We start from the raw sequence: 18923 nt of genomic DNA on the forward strand, positions 1-18923 counted from the left end.
GCCTTATTTACAGTCTGCGACTTGGATCTAGTATGCAATTCAGAAAATGTGAAAGACGTGTCTTACTCCAAATTATTTTTTGCTCTCTGGATTGACAAAGAGGAATCATTTGCAGGATACCAACTTCAAAATTTGATGTGGTTTGACTCCGAGAAAACAACACTGTCACATAATTCTCTTGGGCAGCACCAAACATTTTAATATCCTTATTCCTAGTTTGAGGAACAGATTTGCAATGTGATTTGACCAACCACAAATGGTAGATTGTGGTCTCATGATAGAAGATGTTGGAATTACTTCAGGATCTTCTCCTTCAGTAGTTTGAGGCACCAGCATACTGTGGGATTCCAACACTTCAGATGTAGCATCTTCAAAACAAAGAGGCTGTGCCCTCTTGATAGATGGTGTTGTAACAGCTGGAGGGATTATGGGAGCGGTTGGTAACAGTCCCCTAACTTCACCATTCTGTGAAATATCAGCAGAGCCAGGGTCATTTTAATTCTGAACCAAAATCCTTGCCAAGAACTACCCTAGCTCTTTTCCAAGGACAAAGACGACATACAGACAGATTTTCCTGAATCTTTCTTAAACATTTCAGTAAAATCACTGGCTCCCTTTTGAAGAAATCAAACCATCTGTACTAGAATTTCCACTAGCCCTATCTTTAATCAACAAGTTAGATTTTGAGCAATTACTAAATTGCAGCTCTTCATTGCGAAAAGATGATTTGAACACTGATCGTTTACTGCTATATTCTTGCCCAGCTTCCCTATTTCAGTAGTATTACAAGTTAAGGATGAGGTACTAGCAGATATCTGTAGACTACTGGCATGAAGGTTTCAATCCTGCTCTGCCACTAATTTTCTACAATAATCTTATTCGTGTTCTGCATCATGTCCATTGACAAGGAACTCTGAATGATAAGGATTTAAATGTGGTATGTCAACAGAATTTGAGGCCATCTGCAAGGTAATTGGTCTCTGCAAAGATCCATCACATCCATTTTCCTTCGAAGAATATCTGTCATATCTGGTTTCCTTTAGCAATTAATTCACCGAGGGAAGGCATGCTGTTCTGATCCTTGTTTGCAATCGGGCCACCATTTTTAGACACAAAATATTTTCCTCTCTCGAGTTTCCACTTCCCACTCTCCCCTCTACATGGGTCACAGATTTGTGAAAAAGGAATTTCATCAGTCCAATCCATTATGATTGGAAACTTTATCTCAACCTTATATACTAACAAGTGCCGCTTCATTCCTTGAAAGTCAATCGACGATTCTTCACAAGAAGAAACTGCATCAATTTTACTGACAACAATGAAAACTTTATCAAGTCTCCAAAAATGTTTTATCACAAATGGAGGCCATATTTTAGGGCTCCATCAGGGACATCCCTGCTTCACCCCAATAGTGCTTTCTATATGATCTGAAAAACCCTACTAAGTCGTAAATCTGCCCACCACACACTCATACAGCCTCATGATGGTGGTCAAAAGAATCTCTAAAATCCCCAAGTTCTTGAGTCTCAAAAACAAGGCCACCCGAGGAACAGAATCAAACACTTCGTGAAACTCCACAAAGCGATAGTAGACTTCCACCAAACAGTACCTAACCTCTTCAATGACAGCCTGCTACATCAAAATGTGGTCCATGGTGTTAAAATCTACCCTGAAACCAACCTGCCCCCTCACCCTAAGATGATGTTGATCAATCTCCTTGGACAGAATAGAGTGCAGCACTGTAGCATATAGCTTAGAGAATGTGTACCCAACCATAACAGTCTTGTAGTTGTTGGAGTCTGAGGTAGGCCCAGTCTTGTGAATCGGATGAATAATATGTCGCAACTTAAAAGGTGGAAACCAGAGCACACCACCCCGTTGACGAGCATTATGAGGAAGGGGCCCAAGATTGTAATGCCAAGCTTGAAGAGTTCTGCCTAAAACCCTTCCACATCTTGCAGCTCTATTGTTATTCACTTGACAGCCTCACTGATGGTGAGATGGTGAAAAGATGGCAATATGGCCGGGGTTAAGGAGGAAGGGGGATTGGTCAAGAATGTTGTAAAGGGCGAAGGTGTGGATGGCCAAGGAGCCGAAATCAAGCATGGAACAAGGGGGGGATGACAGGGAGAAAAGGTGCCCCAAAAGGGCATAGGGAACTGCAAAAGCACAATTTTGTTTCTTAATTAAACAATGAATGTTAAGATGCTCACATTCATTGTGGCTCAAGATGCTTGTGCATACATATTAACAGTGATAGTATAAACTATAGCCTATATAACCCACTTTAACCACACCTAGAGTAACCATTCTTGCCTTCACTATGCACTTCTCACAAAAGTCCACAACAATGATGGGGCTATTGTAAGTTGACTTGCAGATGACTAGTTCTTGTTCACTTTTGGAAAGAAAAGAAAAAAAGTAGTTGCTTGGGGTTATGCATCTAGTTCTTGAAGTGTAAACTCATTTGGGTCTTTGTGGCTGGGTTACACAAGATTCTAGCAGTTAAAGCAACCATGTTTTGAGATCAAGCCAACTCAGGTTTTCATCATTAGCAAACTAGTGGTGTAGACATAAAATTAGTTTCAGGTTGATGCTTTGGTGATTTGATGGAGTACACAAAGGAATATTGCAATCATTTTTTTGAGGAACTACAACACAGTAACACAAGTTTCTTGCACATCACGGAGTATTGATTGAGTAGACAGACAGTCCAGATATTAAGAATGTACAATACAATCTACATTTGTTATTGGCAGTCTAGTTGAACACTTATTCTTGTTATGTTTAACATGGACAACATTTAAAACATATTTCTACCTGAAGCACAAGAATAAAGCAACCAGAATTTGAAGTTAGGAATAAGAAGGTACTACCCATTACTCAGAATTTGGACTCTTAACAGGAAGAAAATTGAAATGAAAACCATGCCACCTACAATTTTAAGAATTTTGATAAACATCAAGCCAGAATAAAAAGTGCCAAGAATGACAATTCAATATGTAACACAAAAACAAGAAGCAAGCTATGTGGCAGCATTATATGCAGTCCTGGTGTCTTCCCTAGACAACAATGATGCAAACACTTGCTGGGTTTTCATTCCAGCACATCTAGTCATAGCATGTTTAATTTACTGTTGGCTATAATCAGAAAATTATGTCTTGCTCAGTTATGTTAGATCACATCCAGTAGACGGAATCTAGTATGTGAGAATTGTGTTAAGTGATGCATGAAATCCATAGTTGAAAATGTTAATTTTTTATTTTAAAAATGAACAAGAACTAGTCATCTGCAAGTCAATTTACATATAGCCCTATCAATGGTCTGGGCTTTTGCAAGAAGTGCATGGTCAAGGGAAGAATGGTTACCCTAAGGGTGGTAAAGTGGGTTGTATAGGCTATAGTTTATCCTATCACACTTAATATGTGTGCACAAGCATCTTGAGGCATGATGAATATGGGCATCTCAACATTCATTTTTAGTGAATCCAAACAAAATAAGGATGATTTACAATTTTTCATCCAAGAAAAGCAGCATAGGTGTGCAAGGTATTTGGCTGGTAAATGAAAATACTAAATAGAGGTTATTTTTTAGTTAAGGGGCATGGATTGTAAAAGAGGCTTTCGATCAATCTCATGCAAATCTATATGAGCCATCTTTGTAATCATATAAATTCTCAATGTAAGGTATTTCTTTTAATGGGTGATGGTTTCTCTAAAAAAATGTCAGACTACTTTTAAAAATAGAAATGCTTTGGTTCCTTTGTCAAGTTCAAACAATTAGTTGAAAATCAAATGAGTAGACCAATTAAAAATGGGTGTAAGTTCACTTCCAAGTAGTTCAAGAACTGCTGTGGGAAGGAAGGAATTCAAAGAAATTAAACAGCCCCATACGCTTCTTAACAAAATGAGTGATCATAAGGAGAAGCAAGATGATTGTGGAGAAGGTTTAGTGCATGATCTAGAAACACCATGATGAAGCAGTGAATGCACGGTGTATCATTTAAACAGAAGTCCATTAAAAGCCTTGTAAGACATTGCAACCAGAAATCTCTGATCTTGGCTAAAACACAGGGTAACAGAATTGTGTTTTTGCTGCAAATGCATATGTTTAGTTCCTAATAACAAAAGAATAAGTTTGATCATAAGAGCTATGGATAATTCTTTGCTTGCTACAGTAAATAATATAGAGCACAGGGCCATTGATATTTCTACAAGTGATCTCATGATTAATCAAGATGATGTAAAAGAAACAAAACACTTCTTAATGTCTGGACTGTCTGTCTACTCAATCAATACTCAGTGAATGTGCGAGAAACTTCTGTTACTGTGTTGTAGTCCCTCAAAAAAATTATTGCTATATTTCTTCTTGTACTCCATCAAATCACCAAAGCATCAACCCCAATCTAATTTCACCTTCAGGCCACTAGTTTGCTAATGATGAAAACCTGAGTTGGCTTGAACTCAAAACATGGTTGCTTCAACCGCTAGAATCTTGAGCAACCCAGCCACAAAGACCCAACTGAATTTATTCCACTTCAAGAAATGCAAGTCTTCTTGATGGAATGGTTACTAATTAACCATCTTAGATGTTAAATTTCAAGGTAGAGTGCTCTGTTTCTACTCATCCTGAATATTCTAGTGCCGAGGTGTTTTGTTTATTAATTTTGATTTGTATCTCTTGATTCACCTTTGAGATATTTAAGTGCCAAGGTGGCTGACCACTACATACAAGCCTTTGACTACTGTTGTGATCCATCTTGAAATCATATGCCATTCTTCATGCGTTGAAAAAACCTTAAACAAATATGTATATGTAAGTTGCCAATTCATAGTTTGTGTTTATGTACACCATCCATGTCACCTACCTTAAATGAAGATCTAGGATCCATGTGGTTGAGTTATAGACTTTCCCAGTAATGTCTATAAATCTGAAGTTATGAGAATATCATTGGACCTACATTGGAGCTATGGAGATCTCAAATGAAACTTGGAAAATTTCCTGGCTAACACTTAATCATTTGCATTATGTCTATTTGAGCAATAATGCAAACTGAAAGAAATTGTAACATTCTAGTAAGTAGGATGTATTCAAAACATATTCATCCATGTATTCAATGGATGCAGATATCTAATTGTACTCTTATTCAAGTTTTTAGATTTCAATCAAAATGGGCTTTGACTCACGCACATTCTATAATGTGGCGAAAGATGAATTTGTATGTCATATGAGAAATGTCATTTTTTTTCAATATTTGTCTTATATGCAGATATACATTCTTGATTGTAAGTAATAAGATAGGTATCACATTGTTAATATTTTATGTCTTAAATGCACACATGCATTCTTTATTGTGGAAAAATGTGAATTTGTATGTAATGAATATGTAATTCGAAGCAATTAGACTTCAATGGCATAGTTTATTTTTTCCAAATTGAAATCATCAAAATTTAGAAATCAAGTAATGTATTTAAACCTCTTCCCAAGTTAATTTGAAATGCTTGTTGTACACATGCAATTATGCTTCTTGAAATTATTTTCTTGCTTTACTTGGTGAAATTGATTTCCAGACATATGCATCCTATAGGTAAATTGATTTCCAGACATGCATCCTATAGGTGTTCATTCCCTATTCATGAATGGAGATAAGGATAAAATTTGAGTGCTTTCTATATCTCACTAACTTTCTACAGTCCAAATCCCCTATTTGATGGTAGAATTTGCTAGAAACAAATTCTATTTCTCCAAGGCAAATGCAAGTTTGCCTATTAAAACAAAACTGATAAAAGGGGTGATCAGTTTAGCAAGATGAAAATTTAATATTTATCCTTTCAAAAAAGTTTGAAAGGTGAAAATTGACCCTTTGCACCTTTCTCCCATTTTTTCATGTAGAGAAATATATCACTATGGTTGTTTAAGTGCTCTCAATGCACCTTAAGTGCATTTGTGTTCTTTGATACATAAGACCAAACTCTTGTGCAATCTAGGTGAACTAGATAGTATCCTAAGTGTCGCCTTTGTTGTGCAAGTAAAACTATGAAGAAAAAGTAATGCCATATCTTTACTATTTGTGTATGCTCTTAATGGAATTCAAACAGACTTGATGGATGTGGCTTAATTCACATGCTTCCTCTTTTATGTTTAAAATAAGAAATTAACAAACGTATTGCATCTTTCCTTCTTGCAATAGTTTCTTGTTTAAATGACTAGGTGGTGGATACATGAACCTAGTATTTCTAATAGGGTGAAAACCTGTCTCCCTATTTGGTGTCATCTGTTTAGCTTGACACTTGTCAATGTTCCTTCTTGAACCTTACAGTGAGTTGTCTAGAGAGGAGTAAGTCTTCCACAAGTGCATTGTGTAAGCTTGAAGTGTGCTTCATTGGAATGTACACTACTTTCCAGTGGATTGGTGTGATTGCACTTCTACAACTTGCATATTGATTGTCATGAGAAACAACAATGTGTGTGCGCAGTGCACACTGATGTGTTGTGATTGTCAACACATTTTTAAAAAATTAGAAAATCACAGGTCATGTTTTCGACATGGTTACCCAGAGACCCATCTCCCACCTCTTAAAGCACATCTCAAAGACAGAGAGGTGTCATCAATACCGAAGACATATCTGGAAACTTCCCAACGCATGAAGTTCTTTTGGCTGCTATTTAAAAATTCTCCAAATCAGAAACCGGCATCTCACCCTCAAATGTGTAGTTTGGAACACTTAGAATTCAATGGCATAGTTCATTTTACTCCAAACTGAAATCATCAAAAGTTATAAATCAAATCATGTGTTTAAACCTCTTTCCTAGTTAGAATGAAATGTCTGCTGTACAGATGCAATTATGCTTCTTGAAATTATTATTTTGCTTTAATCGGTGAAATTGATTTCCAGACATACACGTCCCATAGGTGTCCAGACTCCAAATACCCTATTTGATGGTAAAATTTGCTAGAAAAAAAATCTGGTTCTCCAAGGCAAATGCAAGTTTTCCTATGAAAACAAGAACGATAAAAGGTGAAAATTGTGAAAGCTGAAAATTTCTCCCATCTTCGTGTAAAAACATATCATTATGGTTCTTTAAGTTTTCTAAATATGCTTTAAGTGCATTTGTGTTCTTTGATACATGAGACCATACTCTTGTGCAACTAGGTGGACTAGATAGTGCCCTAACTCATAAGTGTCACCTTGGTTGTGCAAGTGAAACTGTGAAGAAAAAGCAATGTCATTTATTTACTATTTGTGTATGCTACTTGGTGGAATTCAAACAGATTGATGGATGTGGCTTAATTCACATTTGAAATAAGGGCCCGTTTGGTGAGCAGAATAGGAATACGTATTCTGGAATAGAATGTATTCCTGTTCTCCATTTGGTTCAGCCAATATTTGATGGGAATTCGCGAACCCAAAAATTTATGTTTTCTAAAATAAAATAAAATGGAATAGGAATACGTAATCCAATACCACCTATTTGGATGGAATTGCAAAACCCCATTTTTGGGCCAAAATTGGAATACGTATTCCTATTTTACCTCATATTCCAATCCCGTTTTGGTGCATCCAAACAAGGAATTCAAAATTTTTGGAATACGTATTCCTATTCCGCTCACCAAACGGGCCCTAAGAAATTAACAAATGCACTGTATCTTTCCTTCTTGCAATAGTTTTTTGTTTAAATGACTACATGATGGATACAAGAACCTGGTCACTCTAATAGGGTGAAAGCCTATCTCCTTATTTGGTGACATCGGTTTAGCTTGATGCTTGTCATTACTCCTTCTTGAACCTCATCATGAGTTGTCTAAAGAGGGGTAAGTCTTCCACTAGTACATTGTGTAAGTTTGAAGAGTGCTGCATTGGAATGTTGCACTACTTTCAAGTGGATTGGCGTGATTACACTTCTCCGACTTGCATATTGATTGTCAGGAGAAACAACAATGTGTGTATGCATGGTCAGCACACACTGATGTGTTGTGAATGTCAACACAAAAAAATATATATATCAATGGTCATGTTTTGTCTTGGTTACCCGGAGACCCATCTCTCGCCCCTCAAGACGCAACTCAAAGACAGGGATTTGTCACCAGTACCGAAGACGTCTTCAGAAACATCCTAACTTGCAGGGTTCTTTTCTGGCTGCTGTCTGGAATGTCTCCCAACCAAAACTTGGCATCTCGCCCCAGAAAACTTTAGGGAAATGTGTTAAAGGACAAATGCATTAAAAGACAATAAAGTAAGCCAAATAAATAAAAAAGCATGCATAATGTTTCAGCTGATATTTGGGATGAAATAAAAATAGATGCAAAGTTATAGTGGTCAGATCTATTGACAACGTAGACTTTTCAAAGGGGCATAAACAGTTACATGGCTGATCTACTTTCACTGTAATGGTCTAAAGAGAAATTCCCTTTACTATTTACTGTTCTTGTAAGACTGATTTACTATTCTTGTTTTCAAAGTTCTCTATCATGATATTTTCTGCAATATAACTAAGTTATATCAAAAAAATGGTGTCTCCAAGTACCCTTATCTCCTATTTGTGGAAATTAGCCATACCATTGCCAATGCCAATGTCCAAGTACCCCATCTCTTGGTAACAAAGGTTTTTGTTCATTTTATCCCTTGTGTCATTTAGGGCACAAATATTATCGAGAAAATATCAGGAACTCAAAAAAAATAGAAAAGATTAAAAATATAAATATAATAAGGAGAAATAACTAAAAGTTCTTTTGATATTTAATGCCATCCTAATTACAGTATTTATAGGTGAGTGATTACATCAATAAATGATACATCACTGCAATTAAATATACAAGATGTGGGTGTATTCAATATTGTGATAAGTCGATAACTAATGCACTTGAAAAAACATTAAACACGGAGAAATAACTTTAAACATTTATCAATTGATCAGTTATTATTTTATTTCATTGAAAATTATATTTTTACTCATTTTTTAAGTGAAAACTATGGAATCACCTATAAGTCCTTTCCACAATTCTTCCCTAAAAGTGTTATATTTTATCTCACAGGTGCATTTCAACTGTTTATCACATCCTTTTTAAGAAAAAAGTTGTAGTAAATATTAACATACAAATAATTTTCAAAGAGATAGCACTTTTCCTGCCAGATATGAATGTTGGTATCATCACATAATACACTACAATCTCTACACCTGAAAATTTCTTTGTTCAACTCTAGCTACATTTAGTTCATCTGAATTATTCTGGACCAAATGACCCTCTGAAATCACTAGCTTTTGTGGGTGTTACTCCTTAGAATTTCTTCTGTATTGCTTGAATCATATTCCCAAATTTTCATTTGTTTCTCTCTGATATGTACACAAGCCAGATATAACCAAGGGAAAAAATATGATTCAAGAAATTTTAAAAAGGCCAAAACTGTGTATGATTTATTTGCCAAAAGAAGGCAGATAATCAGAGGAATTAACTAAACAATTCAGCTCTGAAGAATTAATAGCAAAAAAGAAAAATTCATCCCATTAATAGCTGTGACCTATTAGCCAATGCTATTTGAAGAAAAAATATAATATTCTCCTGAAAAACATTCCACTACTTAAAAGTTATATGCTCTTATAGGTCTTACTAAAACTATTAGAGGGTTACAATTGCCAAAAGGAGATAAGTGAAGTAAAATCCTACAGGGGTATGTGAATGGCATAAGGCAGAAAACCTAAGATAATAGTAAACAGAAGCCAAAACACCAGTTTCCCATTTACCTTGAGACCATCTTCAAGCTTTGATACAGCCTCGTGAATGGTATTCACAGTCTCTCGAAGGGGCGACAGTACAGGGTACTTAGCTTCATCCCATGTAAACCTGCACAAGCAAACCAACATCAAGCTTGATGCTTTGGAAAAATACAAATAAAATAATGCGCACTGTAGATAGATTGAATCTGTATTGAAGCTTTTTAAATTTTCTTTATTTCCCTTAAAATAATAAAAACTCACCCTCAGTTATGTAAGTTAACACAATTAGAATGAATATGGAATCCATGTGATTCAATAATTACTGCATGTTAGATATAATATTCAAAAAATGGTTTTCAATATCACTTTCTCTATTTCCAGCAGCTGATTAATCACTCCCAATATGTTGCTGATAGTACAGGTGAATTAATTTATAATCAGATTTGCATTATGGTGATTCTAAGTCAAATCACTCTTCTGGCTTTTCATTCTCCAATTCCAAGCCTGTAGGAATTTCATCTTCAAATTGTTTGAACCATAGTCCTTCCTCCAAAAGGAGTGATAATCAAATAAATAAAAAATTGTTCATACAATGCTTACTTATCCTTGTTTGGTGTCTCTTATGTATCTTTTTCCTTCAATGGTTGCAATTCTTTGATTCTTCACATGCCCCTTGACTTTTGATCACAGTAAACTTTAATTATATTTTACAATTATAATTTATATTCCATTTTACTTTTTATCATTCAATATTTTCATTTATTATTATTTATTATTTTTATAATCTCGTTTAGAAAAGGAGCATTGCAGTCTGCCCATCCCAAGATTTTTGGTCACCAAGCAAACAGATCCTATGATGCTCTTGCAACTTCTTCTCCACTTCACCAAATCTTTCTTGGATATAACAGAATCCCAAACCAGTCTTGGAAATATTGTGAGTCTCTCTAAGATGCAGTGCAAAGTGTTTTTGAACAACTGTCCTTCATGTCTTCAAATCATTTTGCTTGATGATTCATGTTGTCCTGCAAAGTTTCATACAAGATAGCCGACTCTGCTAATTGATCTGTTACTGCAGCTTCCAACTTTTTGAAGGGCCATTTCTCTCTGAAAAATCATTTCAGCATTCATCTTCCACTAGTCTGATATCATCACAAGTTGTGGAACTTGAACCAAGATATCTCTCTTCCTTTATTTCAAAAACTTGGTTATCCCAATTGACAAATCTCTCTGCATCCATGTTACATCCCAACTTTTGGCTCAATTTTAAATGTTTCTTTATAGCCGTTGAGGCTTCATGAGAAGTTGAGCGATTGGTTAAATTAGTTATCCGTTACAGTTTTGTGTGAAAATGAAGTGTTGATTATTCGTTATGATCTCATGGGAAACTGGAATATTGGTCAATTGTTATGACAATATAAATTGTAAATGGATGGCTAATATGATCATATTCTATGATAATTTTCATTTCATAAAATGATGAGATATATGTTATTACCATGATAAATTTCTCTTGCGAGAATGCAGCAAAGGGGGGGAAGCATTGCCAGAGAAGGAATTGGGCATGAGGGCACCATCTACCATTGAGCCATCAAGTATGAGTCTTAACCACCATGGCTAAGGGAAAATAGCTAGGCAAGCAAGGGTATACCAAGGGACTACCGTGAGCTAACTGGATTGACAACTTTAATGAGATAATAAAAGTTTTCCATTTGAGCATGAAAAGAACTAATAACAATTGTAATATATATATATATATATATATATATAAAGATCATTATATAAAAAATATTATTTACATCTTAAGCCAATGTTTTTATAATATTATTTTTTCCATCCTTGGCTAAGGTCTTATTATTTTATCATGAGCGGCCACTTTGCTAATTGTTTCATCGAGCCTTATGTCACCACGGTGACCACTTAAGCGGATGGCTCCTTGTCTCCATTGCAACTCTCATCGCCACCTTTGTCTTGGACTTGCTTCTAACCGAGCATGGAGGAGAGCAAGTTATATGCGGTGGGATTCAATGACAAAGGCCCCAATTTCCATAGTATTTACCAAGTGCCGTAATTCTGCTATAACCATCCCTCGGACTTGTTTAGCTTTGTTATTATAAGCTTTTCCACAGTGGGTATACTCTGCAGTTGATTCCAGTCTCTATCTATTAGTACAATCGCAGTTTGTACTGGAGATACTCCCATCATACCACAGTTGTATTGACTGCAATCCATCCTTTTCTTAGTTTATATTTTGTGTCATCCCGCTTCAATGCCATGAGCCCAGATTGGGGCTTCACAATTGGAAGGTCTCAAATTATATTTTTGCAAGTGCAAGAACCAGATATCGCAACAACCTCTATCACAAGAAGGCAGGTCAAGCCATGCATTCTTTTTAATATTCTTTCAAATTTGATAATAGAAGTTTGATTCCTTAAATGCTAGAGAAGGAAATCTTTAATCTAGACCTGATAGTAGTATCTATCAGAATATTGATCCAATATGGGTAATTTGTTTAAAAGGATTCATATCAGTGCAAGCTTATACAGAGGCATTTCCCATATGTCTCTGAGATGAGAGACATCACTCTCTAGAAGAACCAGTAAATAATTTGCAAGTAGCGTGAATCTTTTGCTAAGCCACAAGTCCACTGGATTGCGCAGAATGTAAATGGTCGTGATAAAACAACATTTGGACCTTCACCCCAGAAATTCCTCAAGGATGACCAGTAGAGTCAAGATGAAGCGAGTGAACTAATAAACAGTAAATAGTGTGCTAACCCTGCATGATTAAGAGAAGAAAATCAATAATGAATAAACAAGTAATGACTGTAATTAATCAAACCAAGTCACTTCATGGTGGTCTAAGGGTATGATTCTTGTTGTCAAGCCAGTTGTGGTGTGACATTCTATCACCTGGATGCTCAGTGCCAGGACAGGGGTGTCTCATGCCTAATCCCAAGTAGGGAGAGCCTTTTCAAATAAGATTGTGTGGCGATACGTAAGGGTCCATGGTTGGGAGGTTAAGCCCTTGACAATGCTTCTCCTCTCCACTAGATGCCAAGGCTTGTACAAGACAGAGATATGATCTGCATTCAAATTATTTTCTTTTAACAAATATTTTCTTTTTTATGTACTTGCAAATTCAACTGAAGTTGCGTTTAGATTGTTAATATCATTTAAGCAGTTACTCTCTTTTCGATTGACTAGTATTCACTTAATCTGTTCCCTTTCATTTGATTATGTAACGCAGTTGTCATAACTGTTTTTCAAGTGAACAGGAAATGTAATTTAATTATATTTAGTCATTTTAAGAGGAATGGAAAATAGCTTGTTACAGAAGGGGGGTCAAGATCTGTATTCTTAAGCCATTCACGAATAACGGTATTTTACTTTCATATTGTTAAGGTTCAGTTAAATATGAAATTATCATGTGACGGTTACAAATATTTTCTTCAGTACTGATCAGTTGAACTTAGTAGAAAAGATCTCTCTTTCCATTTAGTAACAATTAGTTACAATGGCAATTATATATATCATATTTGTTGGTTGAATGCTCCTTCAATTGATAGTTACGATATTTCAGTTGAACTGATTCTAACCATTAATCTCTTTCATATGAACTAGCTGTTATAACTGCCTTCTCACGCTCATGAATATGGAAAAGTGACTGTGTTCAATAGTTGTTAGTTAAGGATGGAAAAACAGGATGTTAAAATCCATTTCAAAAACTATCCTTAGCTTCCTTGATCTTCATTTGTTTCTTACTTTGGTGATTGCTAAATCTCTGTCAATAGAAATTGTCTTTTGCTCCTTTTTAGATACTCCAAAACTTTACATAGGTTTCTCCAAAGATTCTATAAGTGTCTTAACATGTCTCTTATCTTTATTTTTCAGCTCAGATTTCTTTTCAATGGTCATATTTGAAGCAAATTTTGGATCAACAAATTACATCATTTGCATGTGCTTGTGAATCAAGTTTCTATTCCATCTCTTTAAAACCAATAATAGTTGAAGATGTGAAAATGTCTTCACACATCAATACTGGATTCTACTCAATGTTTTCTGCTTCTCCATGTCTATAATGACTAACATTTAATGTCTCCTTAGATCTAAAACCCCATCTTCCTCGTTTTCTTCATCTCTTTAATACCAACAATAGTTGTAAATGTGAAAATGTCTTCACACTTCAATACTGGATTCTCCTCAATGTTTTTTGCTTCTCCACGTCTATAATGACTAACATTTAATGTCTCCTTCGACTCTAAAATCCCAGCTTCCTCATTTTCTTCACTCCTAAACTAACTATTGTCATGTTCAATGTTTTCACACCAAAGTCTGATTTCTTTGTTGGTCCACATCTCATCACCAAGGCTTATATTGTTACCACTCTTCACCATGACTGTCTTGCTATGGCTTGAATCTCTAATTGCTGAGGTCTCAATATCAATTGTTATGCTACAAGAATTCTTGCCAAGGTCATCTAGACTTTCATGTTTATGGCTGCCTGCTAACTTAATACCACTCTTCATATTCATGAAATTTGTGAAAGACGTGCTCTAGGGCTCTTTATTGGAAAATATTTATGAAATGCATCCATGGTATCAATAACATCTTGTAATGTGATTTGTGAATTCCTCACATTTAATTCTTCTTCTCTGACTCCTAGAAGCATTTGTATTATTTTGCTTGATTTTGAGCATTTGATCCAACATCTCTATCATTATATCAATCTTCTTTTCAAACTTCCCTAAAACAACTATCCCCAAAGAAAATTTTCTCTCCATCTCCCATATTCACTGGTTATGTCACTAAACTGCATATGAACAAAAACTGATAAGCTGGCAAGATACAGCTCCCATACCATTTGTAATGTCCTTTTTTAATTTTTCTAATTTTCCTTCAAATAATAAAATCTAACCCTCAATAATAGAAGTTTGCACAATTAGAATAAATTGAAATACATATGACTCAGAAATCTCTTCTAGAAATGGCTTTAGTTGATTAGATTTAATATTCAAAAAATGGTGTTTATGATGAAGTCATATATTTCCAGCAACTGATTAATCACTCCCTTTCCTTCTGCGGTCATCTATAACTCAATGAAGCATCCTTCCTGCCCTTACTACAGCCTGATATTTGACCTTAGCTAGTCACTATCTGCTGCTAACTGGAAAGGTACTTTATTTCGAACTGAATTTGCACAATATTGAAGCTGTGTGCAATAACCCTGAAGAGTTGCAGTTTTTGTCTTCCAACAACAAGCCTATAGAAGTATCATTGTTAAGTTGTTTGAACCATAGTTCTTGCACAACATGGAGTAAATAATCAAATATAAATAAAATTCTTCGAATGGTGCTGTGAGCTGTCTCTTATATATCTTTTTCCTTCAATGGTTGTGATTGTTCACAAGCCCTTCATTTTTTATTAAATTAAACTTTAATTTCAAATAATTATTATATTTTATTGTTTGCTATTTTAAGTTATTATTATTTATTATTATAATCTGTTTAAAAAGTAGACATTACAGAATCATAATGGATTTTTCGGAAAAAACATCCCAGAATGACATCATACTCTGCCCACATCACCAGCCTAAAATAATGTGCTTTGTAAAATCACTCAATGCATATAAACTTAATTCTTCACAAGGATTCAAAGATAGGATCATTTTATGTTGAGGATCATCTATGTAGATGCCAAGTGTTCCAGCTGAGCTATAAAGCAAGGAGCAACTTAAGTGAATCTGAACTAAGTAAACATTTGATAGGCATGAATTACATTTGAATGGCAACATACTTGACAAATTTGCAGGAACATGTCACCCTTCTAGCAGCCATTATTAGCTGTTTGCTTTACTAGTAATACAGGATTCTACTTTTGGTTAGCTTTTAATGATTTCCAATAGCCTTTTGACAGCTATAAGATGCACTTTCTTGGACAGTTTTTTGGTTAAAGCTACTGTAGCATCGCATTTTTAGGTTGATGTTTTATAAACAAAAAGTAAGTTTTATTTTGGCATTCTCTGCTGAAACAGAATAACCTTCATGTTTTGCAATGCAACTTGCATTCCAGAAATAAAATATAGCAAGTATATTTGTCTAGCTTAAATAACGGTGCAACTGGATTGTAGCATGGTTTTATTTGGGTCTGAAAATACCAGTTATATGCTAATACTCTACATTTGTCCTGCCAGATTCATTCCTCTCTCACACCAGCACTCACATGTAGCATCAGAGCTTAATGTTTTTTTAACCTTATACTGAGCATGTAATGTCTCTGCTGGATGAAAGCCCATTATGTTATCTAAATCCCAGCAGACATTCTTCCATTGTGCTAGCAAGCATGTACTCGAACCAGAAGGTGGGCCTAACAGTCATGTGTCCATGAGAGGGCTCTGATCTGTGCTGACCATTCACTATCAATCTAGGCCTTTCAAGTTGCTATCATCCCTCTTAATGATGCATGGATAAATAGTAAATACACCAGAATTCAAAGGAGAGAAATATGAATATTGAAGAGAAATATGAATACTGAAGAGAAATATGAATATTGGAGAGAAAATCGGTGTGAACGGGAATTTGTGACTGCGTAGTTACCAGTTGTATTGCTCCTGCTAATTGGAATGCCTTACACAAAAATAAAAGAGATTGTTGATGGAAGACATGTTTTCATTTGCATAGTGGGCTGCAAGAATGCACATGATGCAGTGTGTACCTTGAAGAGACATCCTACAAAGCCTGAAGGAATAGAAAAGGTAGAAGTAACAAATCTCCAACAACTTGAAAATATATTTCAAAGACATGAGAATGAGGAAACTGAGACTAATTTTGTGCCAGAGATAATGACATGTTGCATAAGATGAGAGGGTATGGAGAAGCTATCAAGGAAATAGTGATTGTGGGGAACAAATTGAGATCACTGACTCCTAAAAGGCTTAATATTGTGGCGACCTGGCAGAGTGCAAGGACATGGAGTTTGTAGGTTCGTGCTTTTCTCATGAAGACAAGATAAAATACGTCTTTGGATGGCTCTAACCAAAAGGGGAAGGAACAATCTAGAACCAAACTAAAGAACACCACATGTTACTATTGCAAAAATCATGGTCAAAGAAAGAAGATTGCAGAATTTTAAACTGCCAAATCACAAGGAAATCAAAATAGCAGCAACAATATATTTTATCAAGCACACCATGATGGTGATCAACCAAGTTATTTAGTCCAGTGCAACGAGATTTATAAAAACATGTAAGGTTAAAAGGACAAAGAGAATCGTGTAACCCACGTGTGGGGTTATGCCAAATTGGTGTCTCACTTTGCGATGACCCAAAAAAATCTAGCCCGAGGATCGTATAACAATTGCTTTAGAGGTTTGCTCTCGGCAGCATGAAGAAGCGATATAGCCGCTTACTCTACGCCAAAGGGAACAAATGTATCATAATATCGACTGCATTTTGATAAAGATTGTGGTCTGTTGTGATGGTAAGTTAACCTACAAAAAATGAAACAGGGAAAAACAATTTTTAAAACGCTAAAACTATACCTAGTAATGTATGAATCAACAGGAACTCCTTCCACTGTAAGTCTCCCTGAATCAACATTAGATGCCCGTTCCAAATCTTCAATCTGTCTCTGAATTTTTTGGGTTACTCCTTCCACAAATGAATTTGCCTGAAATTCATATGAAAGGAAACTAAAATCATAAATTGGATCTGCTTTAGCCTGAAGGATTATCGGTTACCTCTGTCATCATTGGAGAAAAATCAATAGAGTGGACATATTAATCTTACCTTGACTAGATCGTCACTGAGAGCTAACAGAGAATCTAGCGTTCCAATCCGAAGGTCTGGTATATAGAACTGGAAATAAAGAGTGAATTCAATATTTAATGGAACGAGTTTGGAGATAAGAGATCTATATGATAATTTAGCGGATCTATATGATATTGTTTACTTACTCTATAAGAAGGGGTGTCAAATGCATTCTTTGAGATTCCTTCCTGCAGGATTTGCCATGTTGAGGACGCTGAATTGTGGAGAGGAAGAGACACCAACAAGTACTTGCTGCTTCCCCCCATTGCAGACCTCGCTGATGCCGAAGCCTCAGAAGAGCAAGAGAATTAATGCAATCCGTTCTAATACCTGCACTTTTATGTGCTAACCGAGAAACGCCTTCTAGCTTTTGTATATAGAGGCACCTATCAGGAATCCATGCAAATATTTGGGTGCCCCTTGCGATGATAAAAATTGTATCCTCTTTTAGTTTATAGTTTTTTTTTCTCAAAAAGTGTATTTTTATGGGATATTTAGTATAATTAGAGGTAAGTAAGAGATATTTTTCAAAGCAAGTCAAATTATGATATTACTATCAAGATTTAATGTGTGATTTTTGAGTCAAATTCATTGATCCATATTTCATGAGTAGTTGTTTACCAAACCCCTCTCTCATGAGAATGAATGGAACACTTAGCACTCATTGGATCTAGTTGATGCTCACAGAGGTGAAGCACCAGGACTTTCTGGGAGGTCATCCATCCCACTACTATTCTAGCTCAAGCGCATTTAACTACAAAGTTTCTTCCATGGTTAAACCCATTCCGCTTGCAACCCCATTTGCAAAACATTTACCAAGTGTTGTGCCTTATGAACCATTCATTAGAAAGCCCCTTAAGCTCATCAATTGATAAGTAGGAGATATTTTCCACAACAAGTCAAATTATGATATTGCTATCAAGATTTAACTGTGTGATTTTTGAGTCAAACTCATTGACCCATATTTCATGAGTAGTGGTTTACCGAACCCATCTACTTAGCACTCATTGGATCTAGGTCATGCTCACAAAGGTGAAGCAGAAAGACTTCCAACGAGGTCACCCATCCCAATACTACTTTAGCTCAAGTGCGCTTAACTATGGAGTTTCCTCTATGGTTAAACCCATTTTGCTTGCAACTCCATTTGCAAAACCTTCACCCAAGTGTTGTGCCTTATGAACCATTCATTAGAAAGCCCCTTAAGCTCATCAGTTGATAAGTAGGAGATATTTTCCACAGCAAGTCAAACTATGTTATTGCTATCAGGATTTAACTGTGCGATTTTTGAGTCAAACTCATTGACCCATATTTCATGAGTAGTGGTTTACCGAACCCATCTCTCATGAGAATGAATGGAATACTTAGCACTCATTGGATCTAGGTGATGCTCACAGAGGTGAAGCATT

At 35.7% G+C, this 18923-nt stretch overlaps 1 protein-coding gene across 1 annotated transcript in view; it reads right to left on the minus strand.

Annotated features, from left to right (window-relative positions):
* DET3 (vacuolar ATP synthase subunit C (VATC) / V-ATPase C subunit / vacuolar proton pump C subunit (DET3)) overlaps positions 1–17944 on the minus strand; it is a 46448-nt gene extending 28504 nt beyond the window's left edge. Inside the window, exons 1-4 of the mRNA XM_089831676.1 lie at positions 17664–17944; positions 17497–17565; positions 17250–17377; positions 9742–9841 (exon numbers count right to left, since the gene is read on the minus strand). Of these exons, the coding sequence (XP_089687802.1) occupies positions 9742–9841; positions 17250–17377; positions 17497–17565; positions 17664–17783 (417 nt within the window). The 5' untranslated portion in view covers positions 17784–17944. The remainder of the gene's footprint in view (positions 1–9741; positions 9842–17249; positions 17378–17496; positions 17566–17663) is intronic.
* Positions 17945–18923: the final 979 nt, after the last annotated feature.

This window comes from Cupressus sempervirens, chromosome 5 (genome assembly GCF_028749045.1).
Source record: "Cupressus sempervirens isolate cs-2001-9-10 chromosome 5, ASM2874904v1, whole genome shotgun sequence".
Lineage (NCBI taxonomy): Eukaryota > Viridiplantae > Streptophyta > Pinopsida > Cupressales > Cupressaceae > Cupressus > Cupressus sempervirens.